The sequence below is a fragment of the Aythya marila genome (genome assembly GCF_965140915.1).
Source record: "Aythya marila genome assembly, chromosome: 2".
In the NCBI taxonomy this organism is placed as follows: Eukaryota; Metazoa; Chordata; class Aves; order Anseriformes; family Anatidae; genus Aythya; species Aythya marila.
Window position 1 is genome coordinate 25,183,123 of NC_139043.1, and position 18,662 is coordinate 25,201,784.

Sequence of the window (18,662 nt, forward strand, 5' to 3'; positions counted from 1 at the left end):
ATAACGTCTGAGGCGATCTGAGGCAAACTGAAAGCTGCATTTCTCTAAGTGGATTTGCCAGCCTGTCCTTTTAGACAGTGCCTCATTTTGTCTTCTCAGAGAATGGATTTCAAGGCCTAAATAGGCCGACATTAAGTGTACAGAGGGGCACGTCGGCCGGCAGGTAACCAACACGGCTTCCGAGGGACCGCGCTAGCAGGGCACGGGGGCGAAGGGCTCCAGGCACAAATCGCTTTTTGGTGACCCTTCGCGGAGCCCCCGCCTCAAACACCCCGAGCCGGGCTCGGCAGAGCGGCTCCTGCGAGCACAGCGCTGCCTGGCACCGAGGGGCAGCTCCACACCGGGGCAGCTCCACACCGGGGCTGCCCACCGAGAGCCGCCCCCTCGGGCACGGCTGAGGCGCCCCCCCCCCCGGCGGCCGCTCCCTCAGCGCCGCGCTCCGCCCTTGGCTCCGCTCCCTCCCTGCCGGCCCGGCCGTGCCGCGGCGCTGACGGGACTTGTAGTTCGCCTGCTGCCGCCCTGCCCAGCGCCGAGCCCGGCTCCGCCGCCCGAGGACTGCAGGTCCCAGGGAGCAGCGGGCGGGCGCGGTCAGGTGGCGCCCAACATGGCTCCGCCGTGAGCCTGCTGCCGTGAGGGGCTGCGGCCGTGCGGGGCTGCGGGGCGGCGCCATGCAGAAGATCAAGTCGCTGATGGCCCGGCAGGTGAGGCAGCGGGGCCGGGAGGGGTGGGGGCGGCTGCGTGGGGAGGTGTGGCTGTAGGGGCGCCGGGCCGTGGCGCCGTAATATGGCCAGGCGGCTGTGCCCGGCGAGCAGCCGGCCCCAGGGTTGTGTCGGGGTGTGCGGCTCGGGAGCGTTCACAGGGCAGTGTCCGAGTCGCTCAGATGCACGGAGCGTCGTTAGGCGGAGCCTGTTTGCCCTGTGTCTGGATTTCAGAGCTTAAAAAGTGCCTTAAGCATCGCCCGCCAGCTCATCGCCTGCCCCAGGTGGTTGTAGGAGGCGGTGGGAGAGCCAGGAGCTGAACTTTGGTTCCCAGCGCTGTCCCCAGAGCACAGGCAGGAGGCAGGATTTAAAATGGAGACCAGCGTGGAAGCCGAATTCCCCAGATAATGTTTTGGGCCCTGTACCATTACACTGCTGTAGATGGGTAATGAGATTTTGGCTGTGGCGCTGTTTAGAGCCTTCTTTTACGTTGTACATCCCCTGTTGTCAGGAGTCAGCCCAGCAGTGAGCGAGCAGCTCGCAGCCTGCTTAACAGGAGCTGTTGGAAGCCCGCCAGGTGTGCAAATGGTGTGGTCTGAAACTAATACAATTTAGGCAATTCTCAACCTTTGGGAGGGATAATGGTAAAATGATAAATGGTAAAATATAAATGGGATAAATGGGATAAATGATAAATGGGATAATGGTAAAATGATAAATTCACTTAGTGAATGCTGGTCCACCCAGCATTCACTAAGTGCAACTTTTTGCTGCTGATGGAAATAAGCTGCCTTCAACGCAAAGTTTTGAGGTGGTTGTGGAAGATTTCATGTGGAGTAGGAGGAGCCGCGGCACTTGCTTTGGGTTGTTTGTTACCTTGAATTTCAGATTCACAGCCTTTGGGGGCAGTAACTGGGAAGGGAGGGTGTTTTCAAACCGTGCCCAAGAGAACCTGAGAACCAAAACCAGAATGAAGAGGTTTTGCGTATGGGGAAGATGAAACAACTGTGAAGTGACGTAGAGACAATTCACATGATGAATTTGTAAAACACTGTATTGGTGTCAGAGGATAAAAGCACACTTCTTTCAATGTGAGCTCATATAGTAATTGCATGGCTCCTTTCGGTTCAGAGAAAGCATTGGTACCCAGGGCGTGAAAGGGGCTTAGAAACACTGTCAGTGGTGTCAACTGGGGAGAATTTGAGAGAAATCTGACTATGACTCAGGGCTCATGTGAACTGCCAGGGGGTCAAGGGAAGGGTAGAGTCAGAACCACATCTGAAACTTGAATTTTTAAGTTCACTTCTGCTTAGAAAGATAGCAGAGAACGTGCTAAGAAACATGTTCTGTGATACTGCTTCATAAAATGCATATCATGTTGAACAGACATGTACTCATCTGGTTACTTGATGTTTCCTGTACGAAGCTTGTCTAATAGAGCGTATTCTATTTATGTGGCTTTGTGGGTTTTAAAGAATAATAATGATATAAAAGAGCTAATGTTGGTTATGCATCTTTTTTTCAGCTTGGTTATGCTTACAGAAAATGATTCCTAATAGTTTTATATGGTAAATTGAGAAATCTTCCAACTTACAAAAATATTATAGTTATGCAGCAGGGTAGGTAGCACTTACCTTGAATTTGATTGATTGCATTAATCCATTAAGTTTGTGGAACAAAAAACATTGTGTTTTTTGGACACACTTGAATTTTTAAACATTTGGAAGTTGGCAGGAAGATGTAAGTGGACTTTGGTAAGAGGATATTAGTGAACTCTCCTAAAAAGGTACTTACTGCATAAAGCTGGAAGTGCATAGATGTTTGAGGAATATAATTTATATACCAGTGGCCTCAAGGTTTTATAGAATAAAGGCTTAGCCTTCCAGACTTATGTCAGTGTAATTTATTAAAGGACTTGTGTGTTTTTTTTTTCTTCAGTAACAGGTAAGACTTGGGCAGTTTGATTGCAAGATATGTAAAGTAATCAACCTTAACTGACTTAAAATTCTTTTAAAGGGTCTAAGAAGTCCTCAGGAGAGTGTCCATGACCTCAGTCCTATTGAAAACTTACGGATTCCTAGTAAGGTATGATACATGACCTCCTCCCACCCCCTTCAGTTTTAATTTTTCATTTTATATTTAAATGACACTTAGCTGCTTTTTTTCTTTTTCTTTTTTTTTTTTTTTTTTTTTTTCCTTTGGTCACAACACCAGATTTGTTGCTGTTCTTCTTGATGGTTTTGTTTCCTCCTGAATACCTTTTGATTTTTTTTTTTTTTTTAATGAAAGAAGTAGAATTTTGAGGCAAAACAGTGCGTCAAGTCAAAATGAGGGTGCATTAAAATTTCTTTCTTGGAACTTTGGAGTTGTCACTGGATGTTGATCTCAATATTTTTAGGTTTCCTGCTCAAATCAGGGTGGAGGGGGAAGAAGGGAAGGAAGTGCTTTTTGTCACTTAGGAAAGTACATGATATAAGGGTAGCCTGCATAGTTCTAGTCCTGGTATTCGGTCTTTGCATGCTTTTGGTGCCATAAATGTATTTCAGAATTTCATGGTTTTCATCTTCAGCATATACAATTAACTTCATATTCTACTTTAAATGTTATAGCTTTAGAATAATAAAAATCATTTTACTTTTTATTTATCTCACTGTTCAGATGATGTCATCTCTCTTTCGTCTCACAGATCATGCTGAGTAATCTGTATATGAGGGAGAATTTGTTACAATATTTGACTGGTAGATGATTCACAAGACTTACTGTGGATGATACTTATTCTCTTCTTCTAATTTGGACCTTGCCTTTAACCAATGAGTTATTTAAGTTACTGACTTCAACTGAATTTTGATGCCTTATTTTACATTTAAAAAACCTGTATTTCTCTCTCTCTACATAAGAGATGTAATTGTAATATGAGATGTAATTGTAATAACATTGTAATATGATGCTTGTACTAAGGCAGACAAGAAAATCAGTGTTATTCCGTGTTTAAAAAAAATCATATAACAATCTCTAAATTGGTACATAATATTCTGTTAAACAGTGGCCAATATATTGATTTCAAAGACTCAAAGTATTCAGTTGCAGTGACGTTTAAAGAACTGTCACATTTCCATGGCTCAGGTTTCAAAACTGCAAATTCCTGCCACCCACTGGGCATCCAATTTCAAATAGCCCTTTCTGCCAAGTTGACTCTCCAGGTAAAAATAGATGCAGGGTATCTTGGTTGGCTCTCTGCTCTGTAAAGGTTTGATGTTATGTGTCTGGTAAACCTACACTTTGTATCAATAACAATGGGAAAACAAATACCTCTCAATTTGCAATTTTTTTTGTTAATTTTTGGAAGAGTTCTGGTGGTTGTATGCTGTCAACCCTTTGTAACGTGAGAAAGTTATCAGCAACTGTTCTGCAGACAGAACAGAATCTCCTGAAAATGAGGAATTCTGTGCTGAAAAGACAAGACTGCATCAACATTAGGACTCATCACCTGATTTTTTTACAAAGCTGATAAAATTAGAGTATTATTCTCTTCTGTGCCATAGTATGAAGCTTTTATAGTTTTTAATTCTTCTAACATTTATTCCCTTTCAAAATGTTTTAGGTGAGTGGTTTTAAAAATAACTGCTGTATTAAGAATATATATTCTGAATATTCAGATTCTGAATCTGAGTATTCTGAGATGATTACGTTAGCTTTTTCCTTCTCAAAAAGCTATATTCAGTGAATCTCTTGTACAGGTACCTATTTATCTGTTAAAACATTGAATCAGGTGAATATTGAGTAAAATTACTGTGTTTTGATCAGTTTATCTCCTGGCTATGGTCCAAGGCCATATATCACAGTAATTTTACTTCCATCCCTTTCCTTTTAAGAGGAAGGATTAATATTACTATCCCTTCTTAACTTTGCTAAAACCTTCATTGTATGATTTTACTTTCCAAATGGTAAAGCATCAGATGAGACACCATAATATGTTTTCTGGACTGTGGGCATCAATCCTGATACCCTTTCCTGAAAACAGGAATTTTGGGTAGCGGGGAGGGGAAGATTTTGTCTGTGTTTTGTGGTGTGAGTAACCATCAAGGAGATTAGGTTTCAGTACTGAGCAGAAATTGAAAGTCATCGAGTCCTTGGATATACGTGTTTGTTTTGAACTAAAACGACATTCAATGCCATAGCAATGTACTGATGTCACAAATCAGAATAACGTAATTACAGGTTGGTTCAAGTAGTTTTGCTGGATATAAGCTAACCCCTCTCAATAATTATTTTATAGTAATGGACAAGTTTGGTGAAGAGAATTCATTTTTGAATGCAAAAGTAAAGGCAATAAAAAGGTTTTTAAAGGCAATGAGTGAAAAACCATAATATTAATCATAATATTGCAGGCTGCTTTTTGAAAGCATATGTAGTTCTCTGCTGCCACATTTTAATAATGTTTTTTGTTCATATCTTGAATAACAAAAGTCTCACGCTCACAAGCCAAATACTGTTTTGACTATAGAATGGTTATGTTGCTACGCTTTCATCATCACACTTCCACAGCCAAAGTGCAATCCCCAGACTGATTTAGGACAAGTGTTGCTCAAAGTTTCAAATGCTAAGCTAATGTTGTAGAAAGGTGTACAGAATAAAGGACTGCAGAGTCAGCATGAATTATTCAAAAGAGCACAAACCGTTGATAGATAATGATAACTCTAGGGACAAAAGCGTGTCTTTGAAATGGTGACTGTTGAACTAAATTGAAAGTCAAATGGAAAATACAGAGAATGGGGAAAGGATCTCCTCAGGGGAAAACATCTCCTCAGAGGAAAGCCAGCAAAATTCTCATGGGTTTTGATATCTGAAAGTTACTTGCTGACTGGTGGCTTGCTGGTAAGCATGTGAAAGTGGAGACTGTGCTCCTCAATTTTGTATTTTCTTTTGTTCCTTTTTTTTTTTTTTTTTTTTTTCCCAAACAATGAAATGATTTACTACCTTTATTTTATTGAATACCCCTGAGTGTATGCACTCACATTACCCATTACTCCCAATAGGTTCTGCAACTGTCTTGAAAAATTCCAATCTGCTTGCATCATATGAAGATAAATCACCAGCTAACTTGCTTTACTTTCTGTTGTAATACAGAACCATACTACCAACTCAGTAACACAGAGAAATAAACGTATAGTGGATTAAGTCAGAGATGGAGTTTGTAGATAAGGTAAATCTGAACTGAAAGGCAAAATTTCTAGAAGAAAGTAGCCTGCAGAATGATTTCATGTCTTCTTTGGGTTGAGATACCTTACTTCATCTGGATTGTGATTGTCCTGGGGAACTGTAATTCTTGGCATATCAGTGTCTTTTGGTTGTTGAAAATGGTGTGTGTTAAGGATGGTATAGAACTGCAGTACTGGTTTTTGAACCATTCTGTGATTGTCAGCTTTGTTCTTCCCCAAGCTGATAACAATTCTGTTTGGTAGATTCCCTGCCTTCCACGTTCCTGACATACCTTGAAACGGTCAGACATTACTCTGCACCCTACAGTAACGGGGAACCCCAATACACCCTCCACAAAAGGTTAAGAGAGGTATTTTGTACACTTCAAGTGTGTAGGGTTAATAATGAGATGATTTTGAATTAGGTTATTTTTATCTCGATGATAATCAGCTCATATGCCATACATAGAAATTAGTTGGCTTTGTCGCTTACGGTGGTAAACAATACTGGAAGTTTATTTTTAATTCTTTTCCTATAGATAGGGAAGATATAGATTTCTTAGTCTGTTGTGGGTTTCCATTTCCCCAACAATAGCTGTGTGCATTAAGTGGTGTGACTAATGTCTGGTCAGGCTTTGTTATTCTCTGCCTATCAGGAGAATTGTTTCCACAGTGTCATGTTTGTTTTGGTAGAGAGAAGGTTTTTTAATAAGTACTCTGTATGCATATTGAAGAATGAAGGATGAAAAGAATGTTCTGGATGTTTCACGTGAAAGACAAGGGACCACCACAGACTTCCCTGTGGGACTTCATTCCATAGCTGTGGATTAGCTAATAAATGTTTTACCTTGAGGTGGGTTTATATATATACATATAGAGGTGTATCAGCTATTGCTGACCTTCAGCTTTTGATTAGGTTAGAAGCATTTTATATTTTTCTGTCTCTAAGCAGTTTCTGTTAACACTGTCTTGATCACGAACACTTCTCGGTGTCTGTTTCCCAAGTCTTTTGGTTGATTGTTAGTGGAATGCAGAAGGTGTTTGCTTCAACTTTGTACTAGTAATGCTTCAGTAGCAATGTTGTTTTTCGCGTTGCAGGCAGCGTAGAACAAAAGAGAGAGTGGGAGTATGACACACAGGGAAATAGCTGGGTAAGTCATCTAAAACTTCCTGAACTGCCTTTCAGATGAGTCTGCAATGAAGTGACTCTTCTGAAATACGGTTCAAGTAATTACTGTAGGCTCCTGGACCCATAAACTTCTATTTCCATACACCAGGAAGGCAAAACAATGTGAGAAGTTTGTGGATGCAAATACTTTTATTTAGCAACGGTTTCTTCAAATTTGTAAGCTGTTAGACAGACAGTTCTTTGTTTCCACCCTCGCACCCTGCCCAGAAACTGTCTTTCACTGATCTGTTTAGGTGGCATTATGTAAGAGAGACCTGATCCTTAGGGTAGCACTCGGCATGGCCTGCAAAGAAGCATGGTTGACATGTTAAATTGTCTTTCAATGAAAGCATGGTCCAAAACACCATGGAAAGGGGAAAAAAGAAGTCATATTTGCACATCACCACAAATGATGCAAATTTTAAGTAGGTAAAGTGTCTTGCTGAGCAAAACTTTGGAAACATGAGTATTCGAAGTGGCATCTTAGATGTTATGTTGGCTGGTTATTGGTTGGAGAGTTCCTACTGCTGAATGTATGTATTAATCTGGGCAGTTGGACTGGAGTACTTTGGGGTTCACCTTGCTGATAAGTCACTCTTTCTGATCTCCTTTCTATCTGATTTGGTTTAGTGAAGTTCTCTGCACGGTCACCATCACATGATTTTCCCATCCCAAATTTCTATAGCTTTTTCTATTCAGAATACTTCTTGAACTTCTGAATTTACATATTAACTTACTGTTAAAAGTTTTTTAATGTTGATTTTTGAACTATTTTTTAAAGACAGTTTTTTTCAGTGGCAATAGTCTTGAGGTATAAAATTTTTGAGGTATAAAACTGACTTGAGGGATTTAATAAAGCTTCTCTCTCTGCCTGTACACAGTGTGCAAGTACTACCTCCACAGTGCTAAATCTGGCTTTTACCGAGGCCCTTGAAACAATGGGCTTCGTATTGTAAGCTTTTTTTTTTTTTTTTGTATTCCTGATTGAAGGGATGAGGAAAACTGAGTAACAGCAAACTAGGCAAGGATTATTGCTTCCTTCAGTGGTAAGTGAAAAGACTGGTCTTGAGCCTGTTAGTTGTTTGAAACTAGTGGAGCATAATGGACTGGAAGCTGCAATTTACCATGGCATAAAGTCTGGTGTAATTTATATGGGAGCTTAAGTTTATCCTGGAGAGTTCAGTCTCTCTCTGGACTGACTGTTCTTCTAGAAAGAATGAACAAGATAAAGCCTGCCCATTTAATAAATATTTCCCCAGGTAGTGTTTTTGTGAGAAACACTGAGATAAATGTTTTTTTCTGAGACAGGAGAAGATAGTTTCTGAGTAATTTTTCTAGCCATGCCAACCTCAGCGTTATTTTTGTGCTGAAAAATGTGTTATTCTACAAAGATAAAAAGGTCACTGATTAGGCTTCATTGAAACGTTTATATTAAAAACAGTCCTCCCAATTTATTAAGTGCCTCTAAATCATAAAAATCAAATAATATGACATAAAGAATCACATAAATAATAATGACATAAAGAATCACATAAAGAACATGTGTCCATGGTATCCTTAATGTATGTTTAGGGGACATCAGTCACCACTGACTTAAGGCATTGACATATTTTACCAGCATGACGAGAAACCATCAAGAAATTCAGATTGTTCAAAATCTTTCTTGGATTTTTTTCTTTTCCTTTCTTTTTTTTTTTTTTATTTTTATAATTTTATTTATTTATTTATTTATTTATTTATTTATTTTTAACAAATGACCATGCCAGGAACTTATAGCCAAACATCCAGGTGATAAATTAGGTAATTCCATTTGCAGTGGTTCAGTGGACAAATTAAGCTGACCCTGTCTTGGATGTTTTTTATTTTTAGTTTCTTATAGATAAAGCTTAGTGTACTGTAAAATGTTAAGCTAATTTATAGAGGGGCTCTGTGTTCAGCATAAAGCTGCCATTTGTTAGGAAGCCGAGCAGGAAACACACTTTGTTTGTTGTAAAGGACAGGAACACATATGGTTAGATGACAGAGAGTTGTGTTGTTAGTGAAACTGTTGCAAGAGCAGCCTGCCACTGAATCTGAACGCAGGCATCATCTGCTGATTCACGCGCCCTCATGCGATGGAAGCTTCAAAATCACAGATTAAACAAATGAAAAATACCCCCCGGAGCCTCTTTCAAGAACCTGTTCCTTCTCATCCCTGACAGCCTGGGCTCTGCTTCACGTGCCCTCAGTGAGGCTGAAGGGGGTGAGGTGAACAGGAGCTGTCCGGGTGCCCCGTTCCCCTCAGGCCTTCCCGCCCTGCCCGGCCTCCCCAGAAGATGGAGGCCGCTGCCTCCGCCCCCCGGCGGGCGGCGCCCGAGCACCGCGGGGCGGCCTCTACCCTGGCCTCCGCCGTGCCAGCCCGTTCCCCCCCCCCTCCTTTTTTTTTTTTTTTTTAATAGGCTGTTTTAGAGGAGCAGCGGCTCTTTTTGATGCTTTAGGAAATTGTTCGCGTGTCCCACCTTGGTTGCGTTTATTTGTGTAGGAAAAACAGCACCTTGCTGTGTGGGTGAAATCTCCCTTTGCCTTGTAACGTACGGGCTTTGATGTTACCGAGGGACGTGCAAAATGAGGAAGTTTGTGATTGTTCGGTAAATTAATCTCAAATCCGCTGCCTTTAGCTGGTGAAATAAGCTCTTGAGTTCTTGGTGATGGAAATAAGGGCACCTTGTCCCACTGTAGCAACTTGTGTCAGAGGCTTGGGGTCTTGATGGGACACTTCAGTCTGCTGGACCACTTTGTCAGGGTTAAATTATAATATCAAATAATACGATCAGACCTTTAACTTGCCTTTCCTTCCCTCCCTTCCTTCTACCCTGAATGTTTCCCTTTTGAATCTCTAATAAAGGTTTTCATTCTTTCCGTGGGAACAGCCCACTTCAACTTCAAATATTAGTTGAAAAATCCAGTATGGGAGGATGAGAGGTTCAGACTCAATTTGTGGCGACGAGTGGGCACAGCTGGGCTCTTGAGAAAACCTTCCACGTGAGATTGTGCCAGGAGCGAGGAGAATGCACATCTTGAATATTAGCTGTCACAAAGCTGTTGGTGCCTGTCTGTTTAGACCACCCCACTAGAGTCAAGAGACTAAAGTCAAGTGTTTAATGGCATGTCTTTTATCAAAGTTACCAAAGTGAATTCTGAGAACTAAATGGAATAGTTACACGTGTAGTGACACTGTCTACCCTAGGTTTACAAAGGTAGTTCTTCAGGTTAAAAAATAAATAAATCAGATTTTAGCTTTTACTTTTAATGAAAAATTCTACAATATGCTAAGCTTCAGGAGGAAAACTGCAGACTCAGCATCCATTTATGCCACAAATAAATATTGAGGAAGAAATGTTTAGGTAATCTGTGACAATGAAACTTGCACTGTTCTTTGGAAAGTTTAGACTGTCTTGCTGTTTGTAACGAGGAATGCAAGCTGCAGTGTACAGATCTTTCTATTCTCAAGAAATTATTGCTTCTTGTACTAAAGTTCTTAATGACTTTCAGAAAATAGTTGTTTTGGTAAGCATTGTTCCTTCTAGAATGTGATATTATGTCATGGAAATCCTTCTTTTCTGTTTTGTGAAGGAGGAGCTCAGAGAATCACGGGAAGAACCAACTGATCCTCAAGCTCAGCAAGAAATAATTAATAGTATTGAAGAAGTTTATTTTTCCAGTGATTCCTTTGATATTGTGAAGTATGAATTAGAGGTAAGTTGTCGTTATAAAATAAAAGGCAGTAATGTATCTAAACATTGAAGGCCAAAAGTCAGCTTCTTTCAGTGATCCATTTTCCATTTGTTTCTTATATCCTGAATTAATGCAAAACAGTGTGGATCTTGTTTTGTTTTTTGTTACCCCTCCCCATGCCCAAATCTTCTTGCAGTTGTATGGAGGTTCCAACCTATGGTATTAGTATGGAGTCTCTTTTAATGTGATGTGATAATATCAGGCCTGATGTGCTAACATACTTAGAAATTTAAACTACTAGGAGAAAGTCCAAATAGTTGGAGGAAAAAATGTCTATTCTGTATTTTGGGTATTTTTTTAAACAGATGGAATTAATAGACTAAGAAGTTAATAGTTTCAATGGCTAGGGGCTTGTGTATGTATATGTATGTCTTAAAATGGGGTAACTTTGAGGAAATTATGACATTATGCTTTTTAACACTGATTAATTTCAGTATCCATTATTTGAATACAAATTAGATTGCAGAAGCAATAAGAATGTTTCTTTAATTAAACTGACTGGTTAGTTAATACTGCATATGTATTTTATGTACTTTAATTTCTCACTGAATTTTATTTGTTGTTCACATTCAGAGGCTTCCTCCAGTACTTAGTCTTCAAGAACTGGAAGAGTACAGAGACAAATTAAAACAACAGCAAGCTGCTGTAAGTAAAGGTGTTTAGTATACTAAACTCTATACTATACTGAGAGTTTTTTTTTTTTAATTATCTATAATTGTAGGTTAAAGTGATTTTTTTTTTTTACTTTTTTTAAAAAAAAGCATTTTTTGCTTTAATATTGTTGTGTGCTTTTGTAATGGAAAATCATATCAGTAAATCGTATAATCTTAAGTGATAAGTATTGTAAGAAGGATCAAATGGGCTGTTAAAAAAGAAACTTTATTTTTAGTTCAGTTTTTCCAATGTATTGCAAGAAATAAAATGCTGAACACAGCACTTAATAGTGCTGTAGAATCCCTTTTTTGAGAAACTTTTGGCAATGTAGAACACAAAATGTTTTTTAAAAAATCAGCCTCTTTCTCTAGAGTCTGTATTTTTACCTTATTTTTCATTTGTTGATTTTTTTTTTTAACTTGTCCCCAAGTATTTCTAGTAAGTACTGGTATATACTTACTATGAAATGAAATAATGAGTAATAACTGTAATTTATGGGGGAATCGGAGTAGCAGATTCTGAAGGGTATTTTTTACTTCTTAGGCTTTTTAAAAATACATTAAATATTGATTTTTTTTTTTCTCTGAAAGATGAACAGGAAATGAATGTATTAGCTGGCATTTGGAGAGTACCTGCAAATAACAGTATTATTTCTAACTCACATCTTTAAATAGATGAAATGTACATCAGAAAATATTAAACCACTAACAATACACAAAGAACAAGTTCATTTGGCCTAAGATGTCTTTTCCCAGAATAAACCTATGAAATGTTGTGAACTATTAGTGAGAAGCTGGGCAAATGAAAACTCCACTTTCATCACCAAGAGGTGTTGAGCCTGGTGGTGACCTATTTTAGCAAGGAAATACGCTCAAGGCTGAGAGACAACTTCATAGGCATATGCTGAATAATCCCAATACATGTTATCAATGTTTTGGCCATTTTGTGTGCACAGTGGGAAACAGCACGGGAGTAGTTTCAGTGCATGGCATGACGTGAATTGGAAAGTACATGAAGCTGACAAATAATAGAGGAGAGAACTGAGCATATTTTCCAGGAAATATGGCCCATGTGTGTATTTCTAGACAATTAGATACAGTACTCAAGAAGTCTGCTTTTGAAATAAGATAAATATTGTATTTCTCGTGTCATTGGCTGAATGTATAGTTGACACAGGAAACTACAATAGTGATTTAGAGAGAATTCCAAATTTTAAATTCCCATAACACAAAATACTCAAATGACAATGAATTATTTGTAGTAGAGCTCTGATCTTCTGCTTCTCACTGGCTGTTACTGTCTACTTTTGCACTACTGATTTTGGTTATGTCTTTGTTTCACTATAGACTCCATGTTTTCTGTAGTTTCTCCATTCCATTACCATTTTCAATTCCATTGAGCCACTCAATACTTATTTAATATGTGTATCGTGACAGCTTTAATTTGAGTAGTCATCTGGGTACAAATAATTTGAATTAGGAGTTTTTTTTTCCTGTACATCTGTTTGGCTTCATTTTAATTAATAGTCTGATATACACAACTGTATTTTTTTTTTTCCTTCAGGAGACAATACTTTTTCCTGATGTGGCTAGGAAAAAGAAAATTGTTTTCTGGTCTCCTCAAAAAACATTGCAGTTTGCATGCATTGATAATTGAAGCTGCTTTCAGCAGCCACATTCATTGGTAGTGGTTGCATTTCTGGGTTACAAAGGTTAAGAATTAAAAAGTTAATCAGCACAGCAGTATAGAAGCTGCCAAAAGCAGGGAGAAAATGTGGAAATGTATATAATAACCTAGTATATGATGGTTCATTCAAAAGAAAGAAAAGAATTGCTTGTAAGTTCAGATAAGTACTATCAGTAAGTTCAGGCAAACAACAAAAATGGCTGTGGCAGATGGTTGACAGTGTTTAGGTTTTTATTGGTATTAAGTAATCAAGAACTTGCAAAACAACAACAAAGATAGTGAAAAGTGAAAATGAAATGCATCGTCTCTTATTCATGTGTACTGCTTAATGAATCCCCTTAACAGTGAAGAATCAAGCTGTTAGATTTGTGCTGGAGGCGTGAATGGCTAACAAGGATATGCCTCTTGTAAAGTTTACACATATACAAGGCTAAATGGAAGAAGAGATTGAAAAGAAGTGAAAATTTTCATAGGATATAGAGTGTATAGAGCAAAACTTCCTGAGAGCCCCAAAATTGTGCAGACTTGTAGCTTTTGGCTTCGTAACATCCTTTCGTGTGCTCCTACCTCACAAGGAACAGTTCTTTTGCTGTCCTGCAAAACAAAGCTGTAATATCAGAGTCCTTTGAAGACCATTTGCATGCAGGTGCTCTTCCAAGGGGTGGGAACTGAACTGGTGGAGCCATTGTGAGTGTTACAGGAGTGCTGTATTGTAAAGATCCCAATATCATACTGTGTTTAAATAAGCAGTTTCCAGACCTGCTGTGTATAAAACAAAAAACAACGAAAACAAAAAATCCTCCTCATTGCTCTTTCCCACAAATGCGCTGGGGCTGGCTGACAGTCACAGCCAGTTTTACTTTATTTTCATTTCTGGAAGTGTTGGTCCCTGTGAAGAATATAGAGCAATGCCAATAATGTTTTTGTCATGTTTGAAACTGAACAAACAGTTTGTAATAAACAAACAACCAAAACCTACAAACTATTTTCAAACTTGCATTCATATGACTGTTAATGTTGGATTTCTTTTTATTTATTTATTTATTTATTTTATTTTGTGTGTTTGCGCACAAGAGACTGATCAAAGCAACAATGCTCATTCTTAAATTCAGTGCAGGCAGGGGCCCTCAGGAGCGTTCCACTTACTGTTAATTCAGAACAATGGAGAAAATTTTGAAATATGCATGTTCTGAGAACTAAAGAAATGGTGTAATGTGCACAGGGTGAATATTCATTTTGGCATGGATTTTATTTAATATGGTATCTGTCTGAAAGGTAAGCATCATCATGACTTTCTTAGATTCCCATGGTAGATGGTTTCCTTAAGTTTCTGCTCTAGCAGTAGCATAAACAGAATGTAAGCAGTTGTAGTTACATATTTTATTCTTATTTTTATTCTAGCATGTTCTTTAACAAGCAGAGAAGTAAGAGACTAATTTAAAAACGGTCATTAATTCCTAGATGGAATTGTAAATAAGCGTTTTACTTTAATGATCCATGTGATTTCTAGGGTTTTTAGACTTGTTGTGTCTGGTATATTTATTAATAAGTGAAAACCACAGGAGTGACACAATCACAAAGACACTGTAGAACTTCAGTATAGAGACTGGCTTATTTATAGAGATTGCTGTGTATCACTTCTGGTATTCTTGTTTTTAAGGTATCTAAGAAAGTTGCAGACTTGATTCTTGAAAAGCAGCCTGCATACGTTGAGGTAAGACTACTGTCATTTTTTAACAGTAAACCACTCAAATTTCTCCCCTTATAATACTGTTCTTGTTTCAGTTGGAATTAAATATAGTAATTGGTTAGAAGAGATGCTAGTGCTTGGCTGGAAGTAGTTGTTCTAGCTAAACCTGGATCCAGCTAAACCTCTAAACCTTTAACGGGTGAATGAAGGGTGTTTTAACCTGGGGGCTCTTCAGGATGCTAAATGCTTCTACATATGACTATATTAAGATGGTTTTCTGAAAACATGTATTCACATGCTTGACCAGTGCCTGTAATGGACTCGAAGAGGAGCTTTTCGAGCACCCGTGTTTAGGAATGGTTTCAGATTTTTGTACGCAAGAGCAAACAGCAATGACCTTTTTTTAAGAGAACTTAACCAGAAATCTTCTGCTGATCTCACTCAATCATGAGAGGAAAGTATCAGAATGCTGAGCTGGAAATGGAGTCTCAACATGTCAAGGACCTCTGAGAGCAAAATGAAGTGGGATTACTTTAGCTACTACCATGCCAATATTCTGCTTCTCTTCCCTCCCAGAACATAATTGGAAGAACAGCTATCATAATGATTCTCTGAAGAGATGTTTGTTTGTTTGTTTGTTTTTTTCCTACCGATTTGTTTTTAATAATGACCCTATATGTGTGGTCAGCTCAGCCTGCTTTTATCTGATTTATCTTTTTTTTTTTTTTAATTAAATCTGATTTATCGGGAAATGACACTGAGAAAACTGCAGAAGGAAAATTCAGGATTGTTTTGAAAGTAGTCTGAGAATTACCCTGTGATGGATAATTCTGTGTGTGTACAGCATCTCACACAGCAGAACCTTTTTAGTGTGCTACTGTGATGGGCCATCAGTACTTGTTTCTTGAGCTCAAAGGCAAAACACTGGGCCAATTCTATTTACTGTCTCAAATATATGCAAAATATAGGAAGTCTGCCATCACAAAGGTATGCGAGAGGCCCTCAACTTGGAAAGACCCAACTAGGGCCTTGCTGAAGAGAACAAAAAAATTGGCTTAGCAGCTTTGGAGAATTAACCATTCCCAGTGCTCGCAATTTAGTGTCTTGTGCATTGGCTGCTGACACTTCAGCTATTTTCTTCTGGTCTCGACTTGATGTCTGGGGGACTGGCATGTTTGCACGCATGCTGAACGGAGTGACTGCCCCAGGTCTTCTTTATAGGTTGTAGTATTCTGGTGTTAATCAAATAATTCAGGGCCAAGAGCCACGCACTTGTGATGATACAAAAGATTAAGAAGTCTTCCAGTCTTTCAGAAAATCTGTTTGAGGTTGTTCTGCATCTTCCTGGTTATGATGGGTCATACTTTATGAGTCCTGAAGAAAGCATTGTCATACAAGCCATTACTGTAATCCTGTTTTGGTTAAGCAGCTGGAGAGATTGTGATACATCTTTCTTGACTGACCAGCTAAGAGATGATCTTAAATGGAACTGAATTTTAAACTTATTTTCAGTTGCCATATCTTCAAAATAAATTTAATTTTCAAAGTGAAAGTCTTCCTTCTTCCCATGGATAGCACTCAATATGTTTGTAAATGATGAGGGGTATTTAAAAAAAAATAAATTTAAGACTGGAGAGAATGCTCACTGCTCTGCAGTACTAACAAAATGAATATGTACATGAAAAACAGTTTTTTTTTTTTTTCGACAGAGTTGAGGTTACGCTAGGCACTTGACAAAGTCGAAATCAAGCTAAATTCAGGTTGCTTGTGCTGAAGAGTTTTCAGCTGAAATTCAACAGGATACAATTAACGTTCATTATGAAATGACATTTATTAAATTTTTAGAATGCAAATGTTTCTAAACAAGAAAATGTGAAATGTGTGAATGATATGTGAAACGTTTTTTTGTTTGTTTTGTTTTTGTTACCCTTTGGCATATTAATGCAAATTAATCTGTATTTCTGTCCCTGATTACTATGCGGGGGGGTATTCTATTAATCATATATGGACTCTTAGGCTGCATGTGGAGTATATAAATGAGGAGGCTCTCAAGGCAATGAAAATGTATTTCAAGTATCTTTCTTCAAAGGAGAATTGTATTTGAAAAGATAGCTTGCTTTTATGTTACATACCAGTGTTTAGCATATATAAAAAGATGAAGCAAGTAATATATAAAGGAACTCTAAAAAGTCATTATAACATCTCAAGATAAACCTTCTAATTGCTAGTCTTCGCTGGTAGGTAGCAGAACTTTAACTTGTGTATTTACTTAACCTCTTGTCTCTCTGTAGGAACTTGAGCGTGTTACATCATTACAGACTGGTCTTCAATTAGCGGCTGTTATTTGCGCAAATGGAAGAAGGTACCTTGCTTAAATAATGGCAGAAATTGAAAGGGGGAAAAAGGGATTTAAGAAGACATTTGTAAACCCAGGAGGTCACTTGCTGATAATATTTCTTGTTTATGTGCTGAGTGGAATTAGCAATAGTAAATGGGCTAAAATGTACAAGTTGCTTTTTTTTTCTTCCAACTTCCACTGTCAATTGGAAGTTCTATTTAAACAGACACCTTTTGGGATATACCATTGATCCACAGACAAGTTCTGCAGAAGGGATAACATACCTTCTAAATAGTCTGTTGGTGTGTGTCCTGAGTTTGGCTAAGATAGAGTAAATTTTCCTCCTAGAAGTTGGTATGGTGCTGTGTTTTGGATTTAGGATGAGAATAGCGCTGATAACATGCCAATGTTTTAGTTATTGCAGAGCAGTGCGTAAACTAAATCAAAGACTTTTCAACTTCTCATGCTGTTCTGCCAGCAAAGAGGCTGGGGGTGCACCAGAAGCTGGAAGGGGACACAGCCAGGACATCTGGCCCAGGCTGGCCAAAGGGATGCCCCACACCACGTGGTGTCATGCTGAACACTTAATAGGAGGTGGCTGGCCAGGGTGGGGGGATCACTGCCTGGGGATGGGCTGGGCATTGGTCAGCAGGTGATGAGCATCACTTGCTTTGTGCATATTATTATTATTATTTCTCTTTCTATTCTGTCTTATTAAACTTTTATCTCAGCCCACAAGCTTTTACTTCCCTCCCCCTAATTCTCTCCCCCATGCCGCTAGGGGAGGTGGTGGGGAGAGCGGATGACTGTGTGGTGCTTAGCTGCCTGCCGGCATGAACTAAAACACGGTGTCATCTCAGTTTCAAGCCTAACAATGCTTGCAATTTTGTTTTCTAGCATGTCTGATGATGTGCATACTAGTGTTTATTTGAAGTAAGCCTTATGTTATATATTATGGAAGTGTGTCCTATTCATTGTTAACTTCTACAGACACCTGAATATAGCAAAGGAGGGATTCACACAAACTAGTTTGGGACTTCTTGCAAATCAAAGGAAACGACAGTTGCTTATTGGACTGCTGAAGTCTCTGAGAACAATAAAAACACTGGTATGTAAAGATTTTTTTCAGTCAATAGTAAAATCTTTTTTCATTCCTTTGTAGTTATCACTGTTTTCTTTCTCTTTTTAGCAAAGAACTGATGTACGCTTAAGTGAGATGCTAGAGGTAAGTCCCTCCCAGACTGTTGTATCTTGAAGCTATTCTATTTCTGTCAGTTATCTTAATTTTGTCCCTTCCTTCCGTCATTTTATGAACAGGCTATGATGAGTCTTTGTTGTGAAATAGTATTTTTGTTCTTGTTTTAAATGTTTAAGAAATACTTCATACCAAATTAAATAGCCCCCGTGAAGGGGAACAGGGTAGTATTTTCTGTCAAAGACTCAATCCTTCAGAACT

The 18,662-nt window shown here is 38.7% G+C and overlaps 1 protein-coding gene across 1 annotated transcript in view; it reads left to right on the forward strand.

Moving 5' to 3' along the window:
• The first annotated feature begins 598 nt into the window (after positions 1–598).
• Positions 599–18,662, forward strand: part of VPS50 (VPS50 subunit of EARP/GARPII complex) — a 75,677-nt gene continuing 57,613 nt past the window's right edge. The window contains exons 1-8 of the mRNA XM_082754555.1: positions 599–701; positions 2,715–2,783; positions 10,677–10,799; positions 11,412–11,483; positions 14,839–14,892; positions 17,160–17,230; positions 18,197–18,314; positions 18,396–18,431. Of these exons, the coding sequence (XP_082610681.1) occupies positions 669–701; positions 2,715–2,783; positions 10,677–10,799; positions 11,412–11,483; positions 14,839–14,892; positions 17,160–17,230; positions 18,197–18,314; positions 18,396–18,431 (576 nt within the window). The 5' untranslated portion in view covers positions 599–668. The remainder of the gene's footprint in view (positions 702–2,714; positions 2,784–10,676; positions 10,800–11,411; positions 11,484–14,838; positions 14,893–17,159; positions 17,231–18,196; positions 18,315–18,395; positions 18,432–18,662) is intronic.